Source organism: Phallusia mammillata, chromosome 3 (assembly GCF_965637545.1).
Source record: "Phallusia mammillata chromosome 3, kaPhaMamm4.hap1.1, whole genome shotgun sequence".
NCBI lineage: Eukaryota > Metazoa > Chordata > Ascidiacea > Phlebobranchia > Ascidiidae > Phallusia > Phallusia mammillata.
Genome location: NC_137254.1, coordinates 20,938,115 through 20,961,163, shown reverse-complemented (window position 1 = coordinate 20,961,163; position 23,049 = coordinate 20,938,115). Strand labels below are relative to the sequence as shown.

The following is a 23,049-nucleotide window of genomic DNA, read 5'->3' as shown; positions in this document are numbered from 1 at the left end:
TAAAAGTTAATGAGGAAACTTATTATTAAAGTTGTGTTTATTGATACAACAACAAAAAGCCACGAAACGGAACTATTCTGCGACGGCCTTGGAAAATTGAAACGACGCACCAGGGCGTCGCGACGCACAGTTTGAGAACTACTGCTGTAGACTGTAGTCTACAGGGATCGGCAACCTTTTTTCTACTGCGGACCGTTTTTGAAACTAAAATTTTTTCGCGGACCGGCTTTTAAAAACTACAAATATTTAGCAATGAAAACGCCTAAATTAGTTTATCGTCCGTCCCCGGGATACATAGGCGAAATGTTTCCAAGCATTTAACCTGAAAAAGTATACGGCCCGGTAACGAACTGCTCGGCGGTTGCCTACCACTGCCCTAGGGCAATGTTGGTGACCGGCTGATTTGGTATGAAGCTTTCAATAGGCCTGGCGTGATATGATTTATGCGAGTGTGTTGTGATTGCTGGTCTGCAAAAACGTTCAGGGATGATCCCAGTTATGAATTTATGTTCATCTCAAACATAGGATCGTTATGGTTTCTTTCGGCATACAGCCCGTACATATAAAAAGACTTCAAACGAAAACCGAAACTTTACACTAAATGAAGACTAACAAACCTAGAAAAAGTAATGACCTTAATTTTATCACAAAAAGTTATCACTTCACACCTTTATTGAACATTCGCATTACACAACATTTATGATAAACAACAACAAAAACAGAAGATGCGGATGACAAGACGATATCAATTACTACACAACACGTTTGCAAAGTGTTTCGTCTTAAACATGATGGAAAAGTTGCACAAAGTAAAGGACGAACTTATCGCAAATCGTACGAAATTTATGCAAACAAATCTATATGTGACCTCCCAAAAATTCCGACATTAAAATCACACAAAGTTTCTGATCCAAAAATACATTAACAAAGTGTTTGTTATTCTCACGGAAACCAGATCCATGAAAACATTAAATTAGCTTTTTGCTCCAGATCATATAATGGTGCAGACCTTAGAACCTTGGTTATCTTCCCCACCACGAATCTTGTTCAGTAATTTTTTGGTCTTGTCTTTGACACTTGCTATAGGCCCACCACAGTTACTTCGAAGACTTGTGTCATGAGCAATAGCTGCGTCTGAATGAATGCCTTGTGGTGTCAAGTGCATGCCTTGGGCATGGGCCATGCTATTGCTGTAGGGGGGAGACCGCACGAACACTTTTCCTTGGCCAGCCTTGTTTTTAGCTTGATGACCTAAGAAAGCAAGCAGTTGGACTGGATGAAAATTTGGATAATTGTTGTTGTGTTAGTTTTTTTTCACGGGGTTCGAACCCAGGACACTCCCGGGGACTAATCCAGATCAATTTTTTTTTTATATCTGTATATGGGTCAGGTGCGCCAGGCCATTCAGCCAAGTATTATTTTAGCGTTATCTTTACGGATAATCTACTAACACCATACCTCACAGCAGACCCACATTTAGATAGTTTTCGATAGGTGGCGCAAAGAACATTTTAGACCAGGGGTGTGCAACCTTTGTCACTGTGGGGCCAAATACAATTACCATGATTAGATCGCGGGCCGCACCACAAGTTGATTTTACTTTGTTGCATACCAAATATATGCCTATATTGAGTTAACAAGTAAAAGTCGCATTTATTTATAGCTGCATTATTGCAAGGGCGCAAAGAAATACCACCAGGCGCATTAATCTGCTAAAAATATATGATTATTGGACTCGTTTGCCAGTAAATTAGAAATTTCCAGCGTCTCCGCGGGCCGCACAGCAACCATTATCAACGGGCCGCATTTGGCCCGCGGGCCGCAGGTTGCACACCCCTGTTTTAGACATTTAAAATGATATATCTTTTAAAATGCTCGCGGTTAGGACTATTAGGGTCGGGTAAGGTATTAGCATTCAAAATTCAATAAAACTGGCAATAAAACTCAGTTTCTAATGTAAAATTTTATAAAACTTATGTCCTAATCCTACCCCTAATTAGACGCTAAAAAATAATTCATTTTTTTGCACCACCTATCGAAAATTCTTTTCAAGGAAGTTTGAATGAAGCCGTAAGAAGCAAATGCAAACCATGATTACGGTGTCGTTGTAGAAAAATGGTTTTTAAATCAAAAATAAATCCTACTCTGCTTACCGTACATGGACCGTCCGCTAACCATTTCTTCTAGAATTCCCACAGCAGAGTATTTGGTTTCTAAAAAAAGTATTGCGTAAAGGGACTGTAGCAAAACATCAAAACTGTTTGAACTTGAAATATTTTATTCACCAAATATTGGGCTATTTGACTCGTGTTACCACAAGGTAAATCCCAAAACTAGTTCAATTTTACTGTAAATTAGATGCTTGCAAAGACGAATTCAGGTCAAAATGTTGCAACTCGAGGGTATGAAAACGCCTTTTAGGGCAACGAAAGCACCATCCTGGCTGTACTGCTTTGATTATACTGTTACTTGGTTACCTTTATTCTCATTGCTGTTTGCGTGACGGAAATCTGAAAAAAAGAAGAATCTGATCTAGGGTAGTGGAACGATAAATGATTTTTTGCGCTGTGGACCGATTTACGCCAAGTAGTAGGTTAATTTGCGGACTGGCCTTCGATAAATAACAAAAACCAAATAACTATTTACTGCTTGCAAATACGGTCCTCACGAATCATGGCGCTGAATAATTAGGTTATTTTGCCTTAGGGAAGGCAGTGGTATTAACACATGCGTTTGTTTGTAATGTCTAGTTTACATTATGTATTGTTTGTGTTTTCCCTGGAAACAAACATAACGGTGCGGTATGTTTTGTCGACCACAGTATTACTTTTTAGGTAACGAATTTGTTCTACTTACTTTCCATGCTTTTAGGATAATTTGACATTTCCATGTTCACTGAAATAAAAAAGAATTATTTTAGTTTTGTTGGCAGTGACAAGTTTAGATTGTCCAACTCAATGTTTGAAGGACAAAAAAGAAATAAATGCAGAGCATGTGTTACCTACGCTACCTTCGGACCAACACTGTTCTTTGTAGTTTAATATATTGGCGTTCTGAATTGTAGCAATCTTCTCAAGAGTTTCGCGAAAGTTCTGAAAATCAAAAACAATCTCTGAATTCATTTTCCCAATCTAGATATAGTACAATAAACAACTCATAACCTGTAGAATTATGGTTAAATCGTGTAAAAATCTTCGTTTTGAAGCTGCAAACCTGTCAAATATTTTGGCGAAACCTAACGGTAGGATAATCGTTTTTTCATAATACATGGAATATAAACGTTACACTACAATGCCATTATAGCGGCCTAATGCGCACCTTTAATTCGTTGGACTGTGGATTTTTCTATGCAGGGACCCAAAACGCAAAAACAAAACAAAGGGCTTGTTATTGAAAAAAACAAACAAATTCCCTCAACCTATAAAGGTGTGAAACATCACCCAAGCATGAGAATTATAAAAGAAATATCCACAACACCGTGCATACCAATTTTTCCGGTGTCGACACCACAGTAACTGGCGCTGGGGCTCCTTCAATGCCTTCTGGATTCTGGCCGTTGTTTACTTGGACACCGTTGATTGGCAATGCAGTTTTGTTTGGTCCCGAGGTTGCGTCAAAAAATCTGAAAATGGACGATTTGTGAATAACTAAGCTTTTCGACGTCACTGGGTAATGTTTATGTATTTAGTAAACATGGTGGATCCCTGTATTCAATTTATGTTTATGATAACTGATTGTTAGTCGAAGTTGCATTGCTTTACGACGAAGCTGACTTATACAGCATACGAGACAGACAAAGATTCTTGTGATTCGACTTTGAACGTGTTCTCTGCTCAGCCTGCGTGGCTTAGTTGGTAGAGCGCGGGTCCCATAAAAGGCTCCTATCGTGGGTTCGAACCCCACTGCAGTGTTGTTCTAGCCTATGCCTGTGCTATGTGGAAATACTTGGAGAACGGCTGATTTTGGTATGACGCCTTCAATTACATTGAATATACACATCACGTTACTTTTTTATCATCGCCTTTTAACGTAATTATTGCACTTTGTCATATACTAACGCATTTACGCTTGTGGCAAAAAAATCATGTCGATAATAATTGCGTAAACTGCATGAAAAGTTTTGCGCAATAATGTGGACAATGATAACACTGCAATTTTTTTGTTAATGGCGTGCATGCAATGTCACTTTTCTATAGCCGCAGTGGATCGGTCTAAACCAGCGCTTTAACCTATTCATTTAACTATTTGCTTCTTTCATTCGTGTTAAAAGAAAAGTACATTTTTGCCCACAAACATCATCTGATGTATTGAATGACCGCTAGGCTCGTATCATCCTTAATTTTAAAAGACGATCAAATATAGCGGTACCGTTGACTTTTTGGTTAAAAAATGTTTTTACTGCGAAAAGTGTACCTGGATCCGGGAATCGAGATGTTCTTTCCTTTTTTCCCAATCAGCCAGTATGTTCGCATTTGCCCTTTGCCCTGCAATGCAAAGAGGTTTTGGTTACTCTTGAAAAAACTATATGTTGCCATTAATTTATGCATAGAAGATTTTGTTGCCCGAAAAACTTTCGAGCTAATTTTTTTGTTATGGTTCTGTTTAACTGGAAGTTATGTACGAAGTTGCGTTTGTTACATAAAGACCGAACCTTATACTAAAAGCGGGGACATGTCCAACTATAAAACGGTCATGGGTTTTGTAATTATATAAATCTAATGGACAAAATGTAGAGCGCCTTTCGAGCGTGTTTGTTGTTGCCACTTTAAAGAAGAAAAACTGACCTTAAAATACATAATGCCACGATCTTTGATGATGTAATCTTCAGTGGAGATAAGTTGATCCCTGACAGTCTTGCTAATATGAATCTCCCCTCCTTTGCCAGTACTTTCCATACGTGAAGCGGTATTCACTGTGTCTCCGAATAAACAGTATCTGACCATTTTCCGACCAACCACACCAGCCACCACACCTCCCGAGTGAATGCCTGAAATTAACACATTTTATGAACATCTATCCACCAATTGTGCCCTCAAATTTGTCGTTCTTTTTTAACGTCTAAACGTTGCGCAGCTATTTCCGGCTTGGTGAATATTTTAGCGCAATTGTGCTGCTACGATTTTGACCGGCGAAATAAACTCAACTCAAACTAAAAAAATAGCTAGTCAAGTCACACTTTTCTGTGAAAACTTTTGAACTTGTGATTTTAAAGAAGTTGAAATGCAACGTGGTACAATTGGTGAATTGTTCCAGTTCATAAAAAGGGTAAGCTTGAAATCGGTTACTTCGAACCTGTTTAGACCAAAATGATGTCCGGAATAGGCGAGGATCCGGATTAACCGACGTCGGTTAGTTAAGGTCTTACCACATTACAAAGCATTTGTACCTCAAGTTTTGTATAAACTATAGGCAAAGATCCGGTTTAACCATATCAAATATTTTAAGTATTTAATATTACGAGTATCCGAGTGAGAGTAAAACGCTTTTACAGATTTCAATTAATTTTAATCGCAGTTTAAACGACGTCAAAGACAAATACTAAATACTTAAAAATATTGTTTAGTATCTGCCTTTAACTTAGTTTGAACCAAATGATTATAAATATTTTTACTTACCGATTCGGATTCGGATCCGGTTTCCGCCTGCCGGTTCCTTTACATGACAAATTCCAGCTTGCATCTCTAGTGCCATATCGCAAATACGCTGCGCATGAACCTTTGTCCGCACAGGGGCGCCAGACGCTGCCATGTACCCGTCGCCAATTGTTTCAACTTTGAATACTGCATACCTGTTCGTGAGCACAAAAAACACCATCTATTATCATGTTTAAATAGTGTAGATTACAAAGCAAGGTCTTAGTGTTTTGATTGGATAGAAAACAATTTACCAAGATGCCAAAACTTACAGTTTAACCATCGTCGGTAAAATTAGTGGTTGTGCATCAGGTCAGTACTCAAAGCTGCAGTTGTTAAACTAAAATTGCTCTCAATTGCTGTCATAAAAATGTCACCAACCGAAATATCTTAAATTGTACCACGTTTCTTATCGATGTTAAATGTTTTACAAAATTTCTAGGTGTGTCACATAGTCAACATGCAGTTTGTACGGCTACTTTTTGGTAAAGTATGAATACACCAACAATTAACTGTATGATGTACAATCCCTCACCTTTCACTTAAAGTGTCAAACACAGTGTAAATGGTGTTCAGCAAAGCCACTACTTCCATCGGGGTGATGCGAGTGCAGATGTTAGTGAAACCAACTACGTCACTGAAGAGCACTGTGACGTCAGGAAACATCTGCAAGTAACATTTTCTTTACACTCTGATGCTAATGTTTTCAAAATGGGTTATTGAAATGTGTCGTTAAATTTTCTTGTGTGCCAAGCTTTTGAACAGGCTAAATAGTCCCATAAGTTTACCACTTCTAATTTTTTTGTCATCTTTTCGGAATTTCTATTGTAAATGGGGCTGGAGTTCTGCCTGGACTAGGATTTTCACTTTTCGTTTACCTCTGCAATGCTTGCACCACCGTTGCGCCCCTTCTTAAGCCTTTTTGCAATCTCTTGTGGGATCATTGAATAGAGAAGAGCATCCGTTTTCTGACTTTCTTTTTCCAATTCCTCCAAAGTTTCTTCCATCTTGGAAGTTTTCGCTTGCTCCTGATTTAAGAATATTTTCTGATTAGCCGAAATCGAAACTTCCAGAATTTATTTCAGCTAGATCAGTAAAACCTACCATATCTAGAGCCATCTTGAGCTCGGCCGATTGTTGCGGACCAGCCATCAACAACATCTGAAGTGAATCTTGAAAACTAAGATCGCTGATATACAAACCAACATCTTTCATGATGTTCATCTTTTCAAATCTGGAAAATACACAATTAAGCTATGAATTGTGGAACATTTTACTTTTAAAGATATTTTTTTTATGTTTGCTGATCATCTATTTTATTCAGTGATTGTTAATCTTATTTCTCTTCGGCACCCTCTTGAAGACACCAATCAGTTCTAGCAAGCCTTTCAAGTTCTCACATTTCCGCGATGTTAGTAATATTCCAAACCCTAACGATTTAGCATGTTCGAACACACAATGAACAGATTTTGCACCCAAGGTTAAATCACTGTTTACCTTCGTAAAACATATTTAGTACGTTTTTTTTTAAATAAAGCCAACGTTGTCAGACTTACACTGGTGTACACATGAATATTACAGCGTTCCAGCTCTTCAAAAATGCTGACGTTCCTCTTAGTTTTAAGGAAACTGAATTGTCACGTTGCTTTGGTGGAGGTGGGGGATGCTCTGGGTCAAGGATTTCTACAAACAAAGACAATAGTTGAATTATGTACTTCAACTGAAAGCATACAGTGCATCTTACCTTGTGATCTTAAATATTCTTCGTATTCTGCCCACAAGGCGACAGTTGAAGTCAATTCAACAAGGATGTTAACAGGACGGTTTTTCATCTAAAGGTTTTTATTTTTACTCCACTTAATCAAATAACATTTTCGTTAATAGACCAATATAATTATCGACAGCAGCAGAGCTAAAACTTATGATCACTATTTGCACTTTATATTATTTAAGCAGTAAGATCTTTGAGCCTTAAAACAAAGTCAATCAAAATTAATTTCGAGATGAAAACAGAACATTATTTCGCCTAGCCGGCATCACCTCATTTAAAACAGACGACTCGTTTTCCGAAAACTGACTAGTTTTGTTTGAGCCGAGGTTTACATTGCCAAAAGGTTTACCGCTTAATATTCCATTTAAAATCCAAATAAAATTTTACAATTTTTACTCTTTTATTGCCAATATATAGCCCTAATTTTTAATTATGCAGACTTAATGAAAAGCAGTACGTAAAGCATGACAGGAGTCAAGCAGACATTTATTTAAACCACGCCAACATGTTTAAACATTTAGTCAACTTACAAATGACCAGGATAGTGGCATTCCAATCGGTTTTGTCAGAACAAAGAAATCAGTGATCTTTTTTCCTACAAGAGTGGGAAAAGTCTTGACAACTCCAGCTCCACAAGTCAGTACTTCCATATTCTACACAAAAAATACATTTTACGTTTAACAACTTATAATTTACAACTATAAAACGTGTTTTTGAAAAACGTTGATACATTTTGCTTCGGTATGTTTTTCGACGAATTCATTACCTGACTGAAGATAATCGAAAACGGAAAGGAGTTGAAAACGACATCGCTGTTTACGGTAACTGGGGTAACTGTACGCAGCTTTGCCAACGCTGGCATCCATGATCCTTGCTTATCCACTGAGCAGTTTTGGAAAGTAATCCTGCACGCAAAACAGAAGTTTATTTTTGAATATTTCATTCCTTTTGGCAGGGTTTCATTCTTTTATTTTAAACATTGTGATGATCCCTGCAGATTTTTTACTTTATCAAAGTCAAAAAATCCAAAATACTGTCAGGAATGCAAAAGCATAGAGCCAATAAATGATGAGCTGCAGACAGTGCAACTGTGGTGTTTGCCCAGTTGTGGCATCGCACAGACTAGGTGAGGCATGGGTTTTTACCCTGTTACTCCCAACAAACTGGTGTGCCGTTTGATGGCTACGCAAGCCAATACGGCCGATCTCTAGTCACCAGCTGCACTGTTAAGACCTTATAGGTCGAAACAGTGTGCACTGTCTGCAGCTGTCAAGAATGCTTCCAACATCAAACAGACAAATTCCTGAGCTTTGTGTTTAAAATTTTTTACAGATTTAAAAGTAACAAATTTAAACTTACCTCAAAACTCCGTGTGTCACTTCTCCAACCATTTCCTGCTTGAGTATTTCGACGCTTGCATCGGGCAGATTATAATACATTGACGCAGCGGCGTGTACGATTCCTCTCACGTAGTGTATGAAGCCGAGATACTTTCGCGGTGTGTTGTAATGGAAAGTGATGCCCTCGTTGTCTTCCTTCTCCACATAAAAACTAACAAAAGCACGTTTGTATTAAACTACCAATGCAAACTTTTCGAGGTAAAGTTTGTTGGGTTACTTAGATTAACCCTTTAACTGCCACGGGCGCATAAATGCGCATGGAGACATGCCTCGTTGTTAACAGCGACAAAAATCGTATTAGTGCGAATTTTTTTTCCAACTGGGGTGCGTTGGAAAGCTTATGCATATTGGCTTCAATTTATTTGAAAAAAATGATATGTTAGTATTTGAAAAAAATTAATTACAGTAAGGAGAAAGTGAAAATTCAGAAAAAAACAAGTTTTTTTCAAATTTTTGTTTTTGAGCCGTTTTTTGATATTTTACGCTTGACTGATTCACAGACAGCTGCTTGGAGTTGATTTCAGGGCTTTGCGTGCGTGTTGCGGCCATCTTTGTTTACAATTTGATATGTGTGCAGCTGAATTGGGCTTGAAAGTGGGTAGTTCGGGCCTGTAAATTTGCCTTGATTTGCTTGAATATACAACTGTATGAGTCAGTTTAGCTTTATTATTAGTGGTGACAACAGTTATTTATCAAGAAAACAACTGTTGCAGAAGCACTTTGACTTTGGAAGTTGGTGCTTGCTGACCTATATTATGATTGTATCTGGCCCACAAATGCATTTACATTTGTCAAATGATGAGGAGATGTGGCCTCACGAATGGACAACAAATACAGAAGAATCAATGCAAAGTACCTTGGGAAGGCTTGAAATTGTGTTTTTTCTGCAAACTTATATGCCCTGTGTTTACAAATTTTACATGTTGTGGTGTAATAATACATAATAAACATTCCATTTAAAAAAACTTATGAATGCATTATGTGTGTACAGCTGGTTGGTAAACATTATAATAAGTCAGTGAAATGTCAAATTAGCCAATAAATATTATTGAAAACAAGTTCCATACCCTCAAAAACATTAATTTTATTATTTAATACTGTAAAATAACAAACTGAAATTAATGATTATGACGTCATGAGCTAATTAATGACGTAATCAAAATAACACAGACAAAATTTTGTAACGAAGTGTTTGTAAAACAACTTGTAACTAATAATTGTAACGAAAAACATCAATAAACTGCAATTTCATGAAAAAATAGAATTAAAATGACGTCATTTCATAGGTGATGACGTCATCGAAAAATTTTTTATCTTAAAATTGTAGAAAATTATATACCCAACAACTTTCCCAGAGAAAGTTTTTGCCTATCTTCTATCGATTTTGCATAAAACCTAAAAGAGCAAGAGCATGTCTAAACATCATTTTTTGTCAAAACAAATTCGGCAGTTAAAGGGTTAAGGGTTTCAAAATTAAAACAACCAATTTGTATACGTTTAAACACAATCAAATATATTACAAATTGTCACATAGTGTACAGGAACGTATTTATTACTGCAAACCTGAAATCAAACGTAAACATAACGGCCACAACGGTCAAGGAACTGGTGTATATAGAATACATCATGCAGACGTTTCAACCTGCACCGATGTAGCTCGATTTCTAAAATAGCTCGATTGACAACTTGCACTGATGGTGACAACATACTGATTGTTGAAACGTCTGCATAATGATTTCTATATACACCAGTTCCTTGGCAGTTATGTTTGTGATTAAGCCGATTGTTAATTTGGACAAGGATCATTATTTCTTTACCTTGGTGGTTTAATATCCTTGTAGAGGTTGCTGATGTAATCGTGCAAGTTGTCGAGTCCGTTGATAAAGTCCCGGATGCGACGACCCAGGACCTTTGTGATTTGGTCATAACCATAGCTGGACACGAACGTCATAAAATGACCTCCAAACTGCCAAAGAGAAATAAATGGTAATTACGAGGCTGTCACTGATTTCGTTTTCGTATTGCTGTTTAAGAATCGCCTTTGTTGAACGAAACATTTTAAAAAGTAATGTTTTACCTTGAACATAATGATGTCTTCGCTTAATTGCAAAATTCGTGACAAATGTTGGGCAATCATGGGGACCATGGTTTCCTCATATACCTGCGCAAAAATAAAGTTAAGCATAAAAGCTAAAATGTTAACACACCGTATGAAGCTATATTTCACAAAAACATACAAAACGTAACGATAAAAATAATGGCCCAAATAAACGTAAAAATCGACAAAATGTTCTTACTTAAAAAACGATAAAGGTACTTACAAAGCCTGTTTTATAAGAAAGAAATTACACATTGTGTAACTTACGTTGTGTACTGAAAATCCGACACTGTCTATTCCCACCTCGTGTACAAGCTGCATCCACATGCCTTCGCCCCATTCTTCGTGGATGCAATCTACTATACTCTCAAGTAACAGCCCGTACATGATATTGTTTTCTGTTTTTAAAACACAGTTTACCAAAGAGGGTTAGAATTGAGAATACGGTTGTATACAAACAACGTATACTGCTTGGTTAAAGAAGTGTTAAATAATCTCTAGTGCAATAAAAAACGTATTAGCTTTGCAACAGTGAGTTCTTATAAAATCAACCTCTACCACTCAAGCCAGTCCCTAATGATAACCCAGTCAGAATATTTTTTGTAATTACGAGTCCTTTCCAACTGGTCATGGCACCATGACTTGATTGCCCGTCTGATTTTGACAAAATCCCGGATTTGTAATAAAGTCGATTGTTATGCAACGCAGCCCACTGTGCGCACAGCTGTTGTGACGTCAGTTGTCAATAAATCCTGTTATTTTCTTCCTTAGGATAGAAATTCTTATTACAATTTATGTGTGCAACATTGTGATTGTCTAAAACATATGAATGTTTTGAGGTATGTTCTAAAAACCAGCGTAAATAATCTTCACAGACCAATTTCAACTTTCCAAGTAGGCCCTGACTGATTTACTCATATGGCAGCATTTTCGTTGTTCGACAAGCCTAAAAAGTCTATTTGTAAACAACATTTTAAGAGGGGACTCATAACTTATGATGGCGAACAGAATAATAAAATTTCCCAAACATAAAAATGGCTGATTTTGTCGAATCCTCGATCGCTAAACAATTCCATTTAAAAGAAATACTTCTAGGGTGAAAAAGCTTTAAGTTTACACTTTGTCTGTATGCTTTTGTGAATATTTATTATCGCAATGATCAGTATAACTCCATATCCGTGAATATAGTAATTACGTTTTAATTGTTCTAGTTTCACAAAGTAAAGTAGTTAACGGTCTTCGTACGTCGGGTTTTAATGCTAAATGCAGTATTTGAAGTATGCAAAACGTAGCTAAACAACGACAAATCAATCAAAAACTACGCTAAATTTCAGAGCAGTATATGAAACGAACTAATGAGAGTTAAATTAGTACGGGTCTCTGCGAATTGGATGATCTTAGTCTTGGCCCGCTGCATGCAAAAAGATGCGCGCGGACCCCTGGTATAAACAGTTTCATTGAACAATGCTTCTTGTAATCAACAAATGCGTAACGACGATTAGAAAACGATGTAAAAGTATAAAATAACGATTTCAAGAAACAGTACATTTGTAGCGTAAAACAGATTTTTTTCGACGATTTATAAGTTTTAAACGGCTCAAAACATCACACAATGCTGGTCCAAAAATAATTTCCTTTGAGGAACGTTAACTTTTTAAAATGAAGTGATTTTTTCCCTTTTTTAACGTGAAGTTATAACATGCCGCAATTAAGGCAATCAACCTGAACTTAATAATGCAAATTCAATGACTTAGACCAGAGGTGCACAACCTTTTCGCTACTACGGCCGCATCACCAATCCTTAATTCACCAACGGCCGCTTGTTTTTGTTATAAAATTATTTGATGCACAGATTAAGCTACGCAGTGTGAAAAATCAGTCTTAACTATTTACGACGCCATAATCCATATTATGACGCTTGCGGTACCTGTTTTTTCGCATTGTTTGCACACAATAGGCGTACAAACAGTCTGACGCATATGGTACCAGTAATACTTTTTTCAGTCCCACAACATCTGATGTTTGAAAATCAATTTTTTTAGTAAAAGAGTTTTATTTACATCACAGCCGCCAAACCATACATTTTTATAAAAATGTTCACGGTCGCACAAACTCGTCTCTGCCGCACGCTGGCCGCAGGTTGTGCACCCCTGACTTGGCCAGCCAATTTTTGTTTGCACACATGACGAATTTACCAATTATATCTTTATATCATAGTTAGATGTGTAAGATTGCTGCTTATTTTTTTAGAAATGAGGCACACTTATTTGTGTGTAAGTTTTGTTGTCTGTCAAAGCGAAAAAGTCCACTGCAAAACCAAACCAACGGCAATCAACCTGATTTGCTTCACTTTCCAGTCTGTGCAGCTGTTTCTGAAATTGGGCAGTTTGCATAAATTGTTTTCAAAATCTTTATACATGAAATACTAAAGGCAAAAATGAATAACAAGGACAAATTATCCTAAAGGCAAAATGAATAACAAGGACAAATTATCCTTCATGCAAAAATGGCAATTACATGGAAAACGAACAAATAAAACACAAAAAGTAAAATATGTACTTGTGGTATTTTGTCCAAACTGGTAAAAAACATGCAGTACAATTTTGCACAAAAACATTGTCTTTTTTAAAATTGTCGCTGATGCTTTTTAAAAATTTGTGCACCAAAAATATATAAATCAAACCTCCATTTAAATTGGAAACTATTGCAATACAGTAAAATATTCATTCTTAAAAACAACTAATTGCTGGGATTGGAATTGTAACTTTTTGATCATTGCATTAAAATCCTAATTAACATTTAAAAAACAGCGCTGAAAAATACATTTTTACCATTTGGAAATTTTTTTGCAGTTTTATTTGATCAGCAACTGAAAAATTCCGAGTAAAATATGTTTCATAAAACAGTTCTAGCAATGATTCAAATTACAAAACACAGTGCGTGTAATTTCTACAGGAAAATTGCACATGATATTAATTTGATGAAAAGTGTTGGGTGGTATAAAATGTTTTACTTGCAATCCACTCCATGTATTATCGTGTCTGCACTTGTTTCATTTTTGACACAGAATTCAAATTTGGGAAATCCAACACAGGCAGCTCCTGAAAAACAGAACAATGTCACATTAACAGTGTTCTTTTGTTTGTAGATAATGTACACATTTTTAGCATTTCACCTGTACACTTAATGTTTTTTTTAATAAGAATATCTCACAAAGCTGCAGGAGAGAAATGTTTCTCTCTAAATTAACTCAACTGTTTTAGAAAAATCAAATTTGTTCTAAAGCTCACCAATTTCACCATCATTGCGAACACCAACCAAGGCACCATTAAACTTTGGGTAAAACTTGAGAATTCTTTCCAGAGCTTTTGAAGCAGCTTCAGTCGGTGTGGCTCCATTGTGCATTAACTCTACAATCTTTTCACAGCATACGTATTAGGACTTTGTTAATTGACGCAATATTTCAACAAGGAAACTAGGCTAATTTGTTTGTCAAATGCACTTTACCAAACCTGGTATGCAGGGAGAAACCTCATCATTACATCACCATCTCCTGTAGCAACAGCAGCACCTACTCCATTTTCAGCATATGCTCCTGCTCCTGGAATGGGGGAATCACCAACTCGACTGCAAAATTACATCTTTACATCGACTGATCAGATGAATTATGAATTAAATTTGCAAAAAAATTGTTTCTACTTTATTTACCCTGGAATTTTATGAGTTAAACCGTTAGTTGAGGTCCCAGCCACAAAGTTTCCTTTTTCATCCACTACAATCATTCCAATAGTGTCATGGTTGGACTGACTAATATCAACATTTCTTTCAGACATTACTTTCTTAGTCTGGGTCATAATAGGGGTGTAGGGGCCACAGGATGATTTGGGGTCAGGTTTTACATTTGCATGAAAGTTTGGCTGACAATTGTTGTCTTTCCATGTTTGCCATATCTGTAAAACAAACTTTTTAAATAAAAGTGAAACAATTAAGTAGGACAAATGTATCTTTACATTTCGTGAATGATTTGTTTCAAGTGTTTCTTCTTTAAAGCCCATTTCTTTGGCAAATTCTGTAGCAAGTTCACCCACAAGTAATGTATGTTCTGTGTTTTCCAGAACACGACGTGCAACACCAATTGCATTCTTCACTTTTCGCAAACAACCTACAGCTCCTATATCCATGGTTGATCTAAAGCAAACACAAAAAACAGTGGATTTGCTGGAAATATATTGTTCATCCTTAGTTTTAACAACAAACGCCAGTTTAGGGAAACCTTTTTGTACACTTGTCCAAAGATAAAAACACTACACATAGACTTCAAAAGTAGCTTGATTAAAATTCCTGACAGAGAGTTTTTGAAGTTTTTTAAACAGTTCAGTTTTTTGAACAGTTTATGTTCCACCTTAAGATGAATTGTGGAAAAAATATCCAGTATAATTCATTTTACCCATCCATTATCATTGCATCCAATGTTGTTTCCCCACTTTCATCAGGAGATCCACCAAATCCCACTGACCCATCACACTGTTCCTCCTCACATTTAGCGCATCCTGCAACTACTGCATCAAGGGCTGTTGAGGGACTTTTTAGGACATTCCAAGCTAAATAGGTGGGCAGAAACCACATTGGATTTTATGGCACATTTCGCCGAGATCTCGGGTGTGCACGAAGAATTTTCAGGTGTGCAAGTGTGCACGAACCAGTTAAGTGTGCACCACATCAAGAAAAAGCTAACCGATTTACAAATATTTAACAAAATCTCAAAATAGCCGTCAAATGCAATTGCGCCACTGGTTAACTAATGTAACTAATCTGGAAAACAGAAGTTATTTAGCATCCAGGCCTAATGTTTTGTCAATAACGCAAGAAAACAACAGAAAATTTTGACCGAAGGCTTCTTTCGAGGGGTGGTCAAGTGTGCAATCAAACTTGAAAAAAAAAGTCTCGGGTGTGCAGCTGCCATACTATCCATACTGGGGCAGAAATACACAATTATAACTAGCCAGCATGCATGGCATGACCAAAATTAATTGTAATTGCACATATATATGTTTTGAGAAAACGTAAACCGAAGTACTCACCAGCATCCGTTGCTTGTGGCCAAGGCCATGTATTCACCACCAAAGGAAATGAAGATTTGCATGAATACATCTTCATTAATAGCAGAAATAAAATTGACAAGCACTTATGCATTACAATTTGAGCGTTTAAAATCGGGCATGGCAGTTAGTTAAAACTAAACATAAACAAAATATTGCTTAAAAAAAATCAACAAATCGAAGGCAAAGTTGTGGTCCAAAAATTGATGAGTCAGCATTTTAAATGCTGTTAAATGCAAACGTGATCACTGCAAAAATACAGCGGACAATTTCCTGTTTGCCATAATGGTGTTTAACCTTCATTAACATATGCTTAACAAAGTAGTGACTTTTTAACTATTACCGCAATAGAATATTAAAAAGGATGTCGCCTCTAACAATGTTCTTGTAGTTTATTTGGGCAGTGTTTTGTGAAACCGTCATTTCTTCGTGCTTGGTCTTTGTTTGTGACAAAGATGCTACTTTTTCTCAAAGTTCCCTGTCGAAAAAACATTGCAAATAATGCAAATGTTAAAATTAGGTCAGAAAAAACGAGTAAAATAAGTTCAATCGTAAAATGATTTTAAGTTGCAAGATCGATTGTAGCTGCCCAGCTAAAGCAGAAAAATAACAGGTTTATCCATTGCAAAAATATAATAGGAAACACTGATATGGCAACAAAAATGTACTGCAATATCATCCATTGTGGTGTTTGTTACGTAACAAATGAGAGTGGGAGATGACACAGCATTTTGCATTTGCCAAGTTCAAAGTTAATTTGATTCCACACACAGGACACCGGTTCTGTCAAAACTGATTTCTGAATGTAAAGCTTAATCGTATGATTGTTTCAGAAAGATTTTCAGTGAAATGCTAAATTGCTAATAGCTGCTGACATGATTGTGATCGCAAGCTTGGTTTGTTTGTAGTCGCATCAGATTTTGTAACGTAATGGATGGTAATGGTCACATCATATTATGTATTTTTTAGGTAAATTTGTATTGTTCTGGTAAATTGACTGGACTAATCATGTTTAAGCGAGTAATCAACGAGTTGTTTGCGTGCGGCATTAAATCAGTAGGAAAAACCAGAAGCGCAGTAAGCACAATCGTTTCAATGAGATACATGAACACTGAACAATCATCGTTTGAGAAACCTAAAACGGGAATTCTGCTTTTAAACATGGGTGGACCTGAGACAGTGGATGGGGTGTATGACTTCTTATTGAGACTTTTTTCAGACCCTGACCTTCTGCCCCTACCAGCTAGAGGTCAGGTAGCACCATTTATTGCTCGACGACGAACACCAAAAATTCAGGAACAATACAAGGAAATCGGAGGGGGTTCTCCAATTAAGAGATGGACAGACTTGCAAGGACGTGAAATGGTAAAAATTTTGGACAAAATCAGTCCAAGCACAGCACCTCATAAGCACTATATTGGTTTTCGATATGTTGATACATTAACAGAAGATGCAGTGGATCAGATGCGTAAAGATGGTATAAAACAAGCTGTGGCATTTACTCAATATCCACAGTACAGTTGTTCCACAACTGGCAGCAGTTTAAATGCAATTTATCGCCATTACAAGCGTAACAGCTTGCAGATTGGTGATATGCCCTGGAGTGTGATTGACAGGTGGCCAACACACCCTGGTTTAGTTGAAGCATTTGCTGAGAGAACCTTAGATGGCCTAAACAAGTTTCCAGAAGATATTAGAAACAAAGTGATCATTTTGTTCTCGGCACATTCATTGCCAATGAATGTTGTAAACCGTGGTGATCCCTACCCAGCCGAAGTTGCTGCAACAGTAAGTCGAGTTATGGAGAAGATTGGATACAGTAACCCATACCGCCTTGTGTGGCAATCAAAAGTTGGCCCCTTACCATGGCTTGGTGCTCAAACAGATGAAGCCATCAAAGGTTTAAGCTCCAAAGGTTTTAAAAATCTACTACTGGTGCCTATTGCCTTTACAAGTGACCATATCGAAACACTTTTCGAGTTGGATAAAGAGTATATTGGTGAATTAGCAAAGGAAGCTGGTGTTGAGCACATTCATCGTGCTGAGTCATTGAATGATAGCCCTATTTTTATTAAGGCCATGGCTGATGTGGTTAAGGATCATCTTGATAAAGGTGAAATATGCACAAAGCAGCTCTCCTTGCGGTGTCCTTTATGCACAAATGAAGCTTGCAATCAAATGAGGAAATTCTTCATTCAGCAATAGTGTTTTCTTGGTCTTACGTTGTTGTTCATTTCAATACAACCAACAATATTGCAATGCCAACAAGCATACCAATGGATAGCAAATGTACTAAGTTTCAAAAATGGTGCGAAAGACATCTAGAAAAATCGACTTTTGCACAAATATTTTGTTGATATTACATACCATCTTTTTCTATTTCATTGTTCATTTAAAATTTGTTGTCAAACTTTACCTTTTCATTTTTGCTGCCACATACGTGGTTAATGCCTGCCTGATAGTTAACATTCCACTATGCAACTAAAAAGTGTTAAAGCAAAGGTTTGTTCAACTCCACTAATGCTGCTTGGCCATTATTGACAGGGTCAAGAACTGTGCATTTGCAACAAAAACTCAAATTATAACATGTGTACATATGACATGCACAAAACTCTGATGTATATTGATTTGCATATTGATTGTTTTAAATTATCCCTTTGTTATGGTATTTCCTAATGTTTAAAAACTTTGTGTGTGTGCAAAAGTTGTCAATACAAGAGAACAATTTTCCATTAATGTTGCTTTGTAATTGTTTCCCTTTTTGTTTGTGATATTATTACACCAATGCCATTATCATTGGAATGCGGATTTGTTCTTTAACTTTGTGTCTTCAGTAAAATTGCATTTGTGCAAATGTTCACCTCAGTGGTAGTAGAAATGTTTTACTGATACTACATACTAGCCAGCAACATATGAAAAGTTAGTTCATGTTTTTACTGACAAAAATATTCTTTTAAAATTTCAATGTAAAAAATCATAGTGATTTCATTCAGTACAAAATGTGCAAATTTATCAAAACACCTATAGTTCTCGAGTGACACAAATTCAGGACAAAGTTTGTACTGATATGCTGGTTTCTGTCAGATGGAAATTAGTTTGTAAACAAAATTTTGGTTTACATCCTCTTTTGTAATCAGAAACTTTATTATTGTCTTCCATGTTAGAACACTTTTAGGCTACAAAACAGTGTGTGTTACAAGATACAAACATTTATGCACAGTGGACCAGACATGGATTTTCTAAATGTAAGTTACAATTTTGGAAGATTGGATTTGGAAAGATTTTGTCTTATGAAAGTTTGTTTTTTGTTTTGCTCTTGGAGGTGCATTGGTATTAAAGCATGAAAAGGGAAGATTTTATGACATGATTACAAAACAAATGGGCCACGGATGTCCTTGAAGGGTATGATGGATTCAGCTGGTTATGGCATATCAGGATTATATGCTGCCAACCAAGCCATGGTTTTCGAGTCAACGACAAGACAAGCCGTTTCTTGCGTGATGAATTATTATTTATAAGCTCAATTTAATCCCATTATGCAATTTTCTTCAATTGTGGTATTTCATGTCGCTTACACATAAAACTTCTACTACCACATCTATTTTGCTTTGTAATAAACTCGATCTAAAGGCCTTTTTTGCAAACAGTAGTGAGTCTTTGATATCTTTGGTGTCCGATATTTTACGTTTTTTGCGCATTTTTATTCTGTATGTGTGTTTTTCCTTCCAGCGCATAAAACTATTGGGCAGGATTTCTTATCATGTCAAAATTCACCCTCTTTCCCTGACACGGCTGGTAAGTTTCTCTGTCCCCTCGACTGGTCATGTTTGTACTCACATTGCAACAAACTCTCTTGTGAACTGCTGTCACATAACGCCTAATAATACAATGTACCTGCAGCGGATTTATTATGAGTAATGTCCTAATAATTGCGCCCTCCGGCCTCCATAACGCTTCATCGTTGCACAGCTAATTCGAGACGGGGATGCGAGCGTTTTTTGCACAATGTGCTCGAAAAAGTGCAAGCGTAATAAATGTGCGCACATTTTTCGAAAATGTGCAGGGGTCAAAATATGCATATCAAAACGTGCAGTCGCCCCAGTCGTTGACTCGTTGTTACAAATTGTGCAAAATATTATTAATTATAACCTATAAATTAAGAGCGAATTTGATTGAAAACTTTAAACCAAGGCAAAGACCTAGCTAGCTGTCCAGCGGCGAATCCCGGAATTCTTTCTAGGGATCAAGGCGTTTTCGACCAAAACCCCATTTTTACAGTTTTTTTGCCCCATTCGAAATGTATATGTGGCAAAATTAACACACAACTTCAACGACTAAGAAGGGCAATTTTAGGGGTTGATCGTGATGACGTCGTACTTATTACTAGTGATGTACCGAATCGGCGAAATTTCGATTCGGCCGAAACCGAATATTCGGCGGTTTTGCCGAATAAATTCGGCCGAATCAACCGAATCATTTGTGACGTCACGCGAATTCGTACCCTACGCGTTTGACATGAAAACATAAGTTGATCTACCAGACAATAAGTGCAGAATGGTTTTGTTTCGTCCTTATTTTAGTTCAGTGAGGTATAACATTGATTGCCAACCCGACAATGAATTACTGATTTTCGTCTGCAGTGGGAAAAGCGACAATGTGTTAAAAAATATAATGATTGACGCGATTTCGTTGGTACTAAGCAGAAAAAAACACGTATAACACTTTAAATGAGTGTTCGTAAAAGATTCGGTTTCGGCCGAATCGCAACAAATTATTCGGCCGAAACCGAATCTTTGCAAAAGTGGCCGATTCGGCCGAATAAATTCGGCAAACCGAATATTCGGTACATCTCTACTTATTACTACAGAAGTATCTTTCGCTGCAGATGTTTATACTCTAAGGTTCCGGCCTACTGCTTGCCTGAGCTTATAGTTAGCCCAACGAGGAAGACGGCGTTTAACCTTAAACGTAGTTTATTGACACACAATTTCAACGACTAAGAAGGGTAATTTTAGGGGTTGAACCTGATGACATCGTACTTATTACTACAGAAGTATCTTTCGCTGTAGATGTTTATACTCTAAGGTTCCGGCCTACTGCTTGCCTGAGCTTAGTTAGTCCAATGAGGAAGACGGCGTTTAACCTTAAACGCAGTTTATTGAGTTAAGGGAGATATGAGGTACTATAGATAGCGTCTCTGGTATCGTTACAACACACATAAACATACATAGAGAGAACGGTGACGATGACGTAACTGTACAGATGGTAAAAGTTGTTAAATAGCGACAACTGACAATTGAGGTCGAGTACAACAAGTGTGACGAAGCAAAATGATCATGCAATCGTGTGATAAAGTCACTCGTATGTTATTTGCGCGTATTGTACTGCAATACAAGATACACCACACAATAATGCAATCAATCCCAAACCTGAACATAAAACATCTGCACGAAGCAACAAAGGTCAGGCGTTAATATGCCACTCCCTGGCTTGCGTCGTAGGTTTTTTAACACTCGAAAAAAGAACACAGATGCGAATAAAAGAGAACAAAATACATCAATCATTCATTTTTCACCTGCATGGTTCTATTTTGTTTAACAACGACAAGTCACGTTTATGTAGCAATTTGAGAAAACCGAGCCGTGTGCAAAAATGACTACCTTCTGTTGTATGTTTTTTTTTTCAGCGTGCATCTTGAAACACATTAAAAAAATTGGTAGGACTATAAGTCTGTGTTTGGCATTACACCTGTTTGAATTTCGCAACATCACACCATGTTGGATTATATAACAGCATGTCATGAAATAGTGGACAAATAGCGTTTTAACATGGTTACACTGTAAACCAATTTGGGTAAATCGAGCGAGAGAACTTTGGGTACAGCAGCAATATACCCAAATATTTTGGGTAAACTGTTTTGTTGCCCAATGATTTATACCCAAATTTAAGTTACCCAAACGTATTTACCCTACTTTATTGGGTAAAAAAATCTTTACCTAAAATCGTTTGGGTAAAATGACATGGATACTCTACCCCAAAAAATTGGGTTGTTTGGGGAAAATGTTGGTGTTGGTACTGTAGCCACAATATTGAAGTTTTTGAACTCAACTAACTCTTTTCTTCTAAAGTTTGTGTTTTTTTCAAATTGAACTGTTTTTCCAAGACCTTACGTGTTTAAAACTTTCAAACACTTTTCACTTGGTTTAATCTAAACTACGGCCGGTTAATGGAAAATGATACCAATCGAAAATTTTTCGAAAGATCGAAAATAAAAATAATAAAAACAAACAAAAAAATCCCACGCTAAATCGCCCGCCCACTGGGCTTAAAATTGCGTCATGCTTGGCTGACCGCCTGCGCTCAACTGCCAAACAAAAAGTGCGGGAATCTTAACTCCCTTAGTCCCTTGGGCTTTGCTGTTTTGCCCGTTCCTGCGTGAAAGTGCCTAAACTAGCCCTATAGTGACTAGAGAGATTGGTGCTGTACTGCTGTTGAAAGTAGAAAGTAGTGCGAAGGTTGATGGAGGAATTCAAGGTTTGACCGATTTTGTCGAAACTGTTCTTGGTGACTTGGACGTCCCACAGAAAGAGATTGATACTTGGAAGTAAGTTTCATATTAATTATTAATGACGTTTATGGTTGAAAAGAGATTTTTTTGTAGCCCTATGTTTTGTTAAATCTTGCGTATGGGATAGCATATTATGGTTTGTATTTGTCTAGATTTGGTAATTTACTATGTTGCTATTGTTTGTTTCCTGGTAATATTTAAATATTCAGGCAAACACAACAAGGTTCGCGAGAAGCATTGGGTGATCGTCAGCAACTCATCTTGGTTGCACATGGAGATATTTCTTTCGCTTAAAAAATAACCTTGTTTTCTGAGCAAAACCCTGTGCTGAGAGTGAATGGTATCATCAAAGGCATCACAGCCTTATTGTCATTGTACTGTGTACTTTACTATGAATACTGTCTGCATGTTGATAAAGTTTTACAATTTTTGCAAGTATCATTTTGATATTCCAGACTTGTCAATGTATGAATAATTGTG

At 36.9% G+C, this 23,049-nt stretch overlaps 3 protein-coding genes across 3 annotated transcripts; 1 reads left to right on the top strand and 2 right to left on the bottom strand.

The window, feature by feature from the left end:
- Nucleotides 1–654: 654 nt before the first annotated feature.
- Nucleotides 655–11,391, bottom strand: LOC145218740 (soluble guanylate cyclase 88E-like). The gene is made up of 20 exons (XM_080086142.1): nt 11,170–11,391; nt 10,882–10,965; nt 10,622–10,770; nt 8,764–8,955; nt 8,171–8,309; nt 7,935–8,057; nt 7,378–7,465; nt 7,190–7,316; nt 6,738–6,867; nt 6,512–6,661; nt 6,169–6,299; nt 5,616–5,788; nt 4,785–4,987; nt 4,414–4,484; nt 3,487–3,622; nt 3,002–3,092; nt 2,857–2,895; nt 2,478–2,510; nt 2,154–2,213; nt 655–1,251 (listed from the first exon to the last, which is right to left on the bottom strand). The coding sequence occupies exons 1-20, from the start codon at nt 11,287–11,289 to the stop codon at nt 992–994; spliced, it is 2,499 nt and encodes an 832-aa protein (XP_079942268.1). The 5' UTR covers nt 11,290–11,391; the 3' UTR covers nt 655–991.
- Nucleotides 11,392–13,298: 1,907 nt separating this feature from the next.
- Nucleotides 13,299–16,202, bottom strand: LOC145218317 (N(4)-(Beta-N-acetylglucosaminyl)-L-asparaginase-like). The gene is made up of 7 exons (XM_080085726.1): nt 15,984–16,202; nt 15,350–15,503; nt 14,913–15,090; nt 14,611–14,852; nt 14,415–14,529; nt 14,193–14,319; nt 13,299–14,003 (listed from the first exon to the last, which is right to left on the bottom strand). Exons 1-7 carry the CDS (start codon nt 16,093–16,095, stop codon nt 13,912–13,914), a joined length of 1,020 nt encoding a protein of 339 aa, XP_079941852.1. The 5' UTR covers nt 16,096–16,202; the 3' UTR covers nt 13,299–13,911.
- Nucleotides 16,203–16,734: 532 nt separating this feature from the next.
- On the top strand, nt 16,735–18,866 carry LOC145218316 (ferrochelatase, mitochondrial-like). Its single transcript, XM_080085725.1, has one exon. The coding sequence runs from the start codon at nt 17,010–17,012 to the stop codon at nt 18,204–18,206; it is 1,197 nt and encodes a 398-aa protein (XP_079941851.1). The 5' UTR covers nt 16,735–17,009; the 3' UTR covers nt 18,207–18,866.
- Nucleotides 18,867–23,049: the final 4,183 nt, after the last annotated feature.

Excerpts from the sequence above, each read along its gene's own strand:
- LOC145218316 (XM_080085725.1), top strand. The coding sequence starts at position 17,010 with ATGTTTAAGCGAGTAATCAACGAGTTGTTTGCGTGCGGCATTAAATCA.
- LOC145218317 (XM_080085726.1), bottom strand. The coding sequence starts at position 16,095 with ATGCATAAGTGCTTGTCAATTTTATTTCTGCTATTAATGAAGATGTAT. Across the intron at positions 15,504-15,983 it reads GCCACAAGCAACGGATGCTG|CTTGGAATGTCCTAAAAAGT; the intron begins GTGAGTACTTCG and ends CCACCTATTTAG. Across the intron at positions 14,004-14,192 it reads TCGCAATGATGGTGAAATTG|GAGCTGCCTGTGTTGGATTT; the intron begins GTGAGCTTTAGA and ends TCTGTTTTTCAG.
- LOC145218740 (XM_080086142.1), bottom strand. The coding sequence starts at position 11,289 with ATGTACGGGCTGTTACTTGAGAGTATAGTAGATTGCATCCACGAAGAA. Across the intron at positions 8,310-8,763 it reads GTGACACACGGAGTTTTGAG|GATTACTTTCCAAAACTGCT; the intron begins GTAAGTTTAAAT and ends TTTTGCGTGCAG. Across the intron at positions 2,896-3,001 it reads TTGGTCCGAAGGTAGCGTAG|TGAACATGGAAATGTCAAAT; the intron begins GTAACACATGCT and ends TTTTTATTTCAG.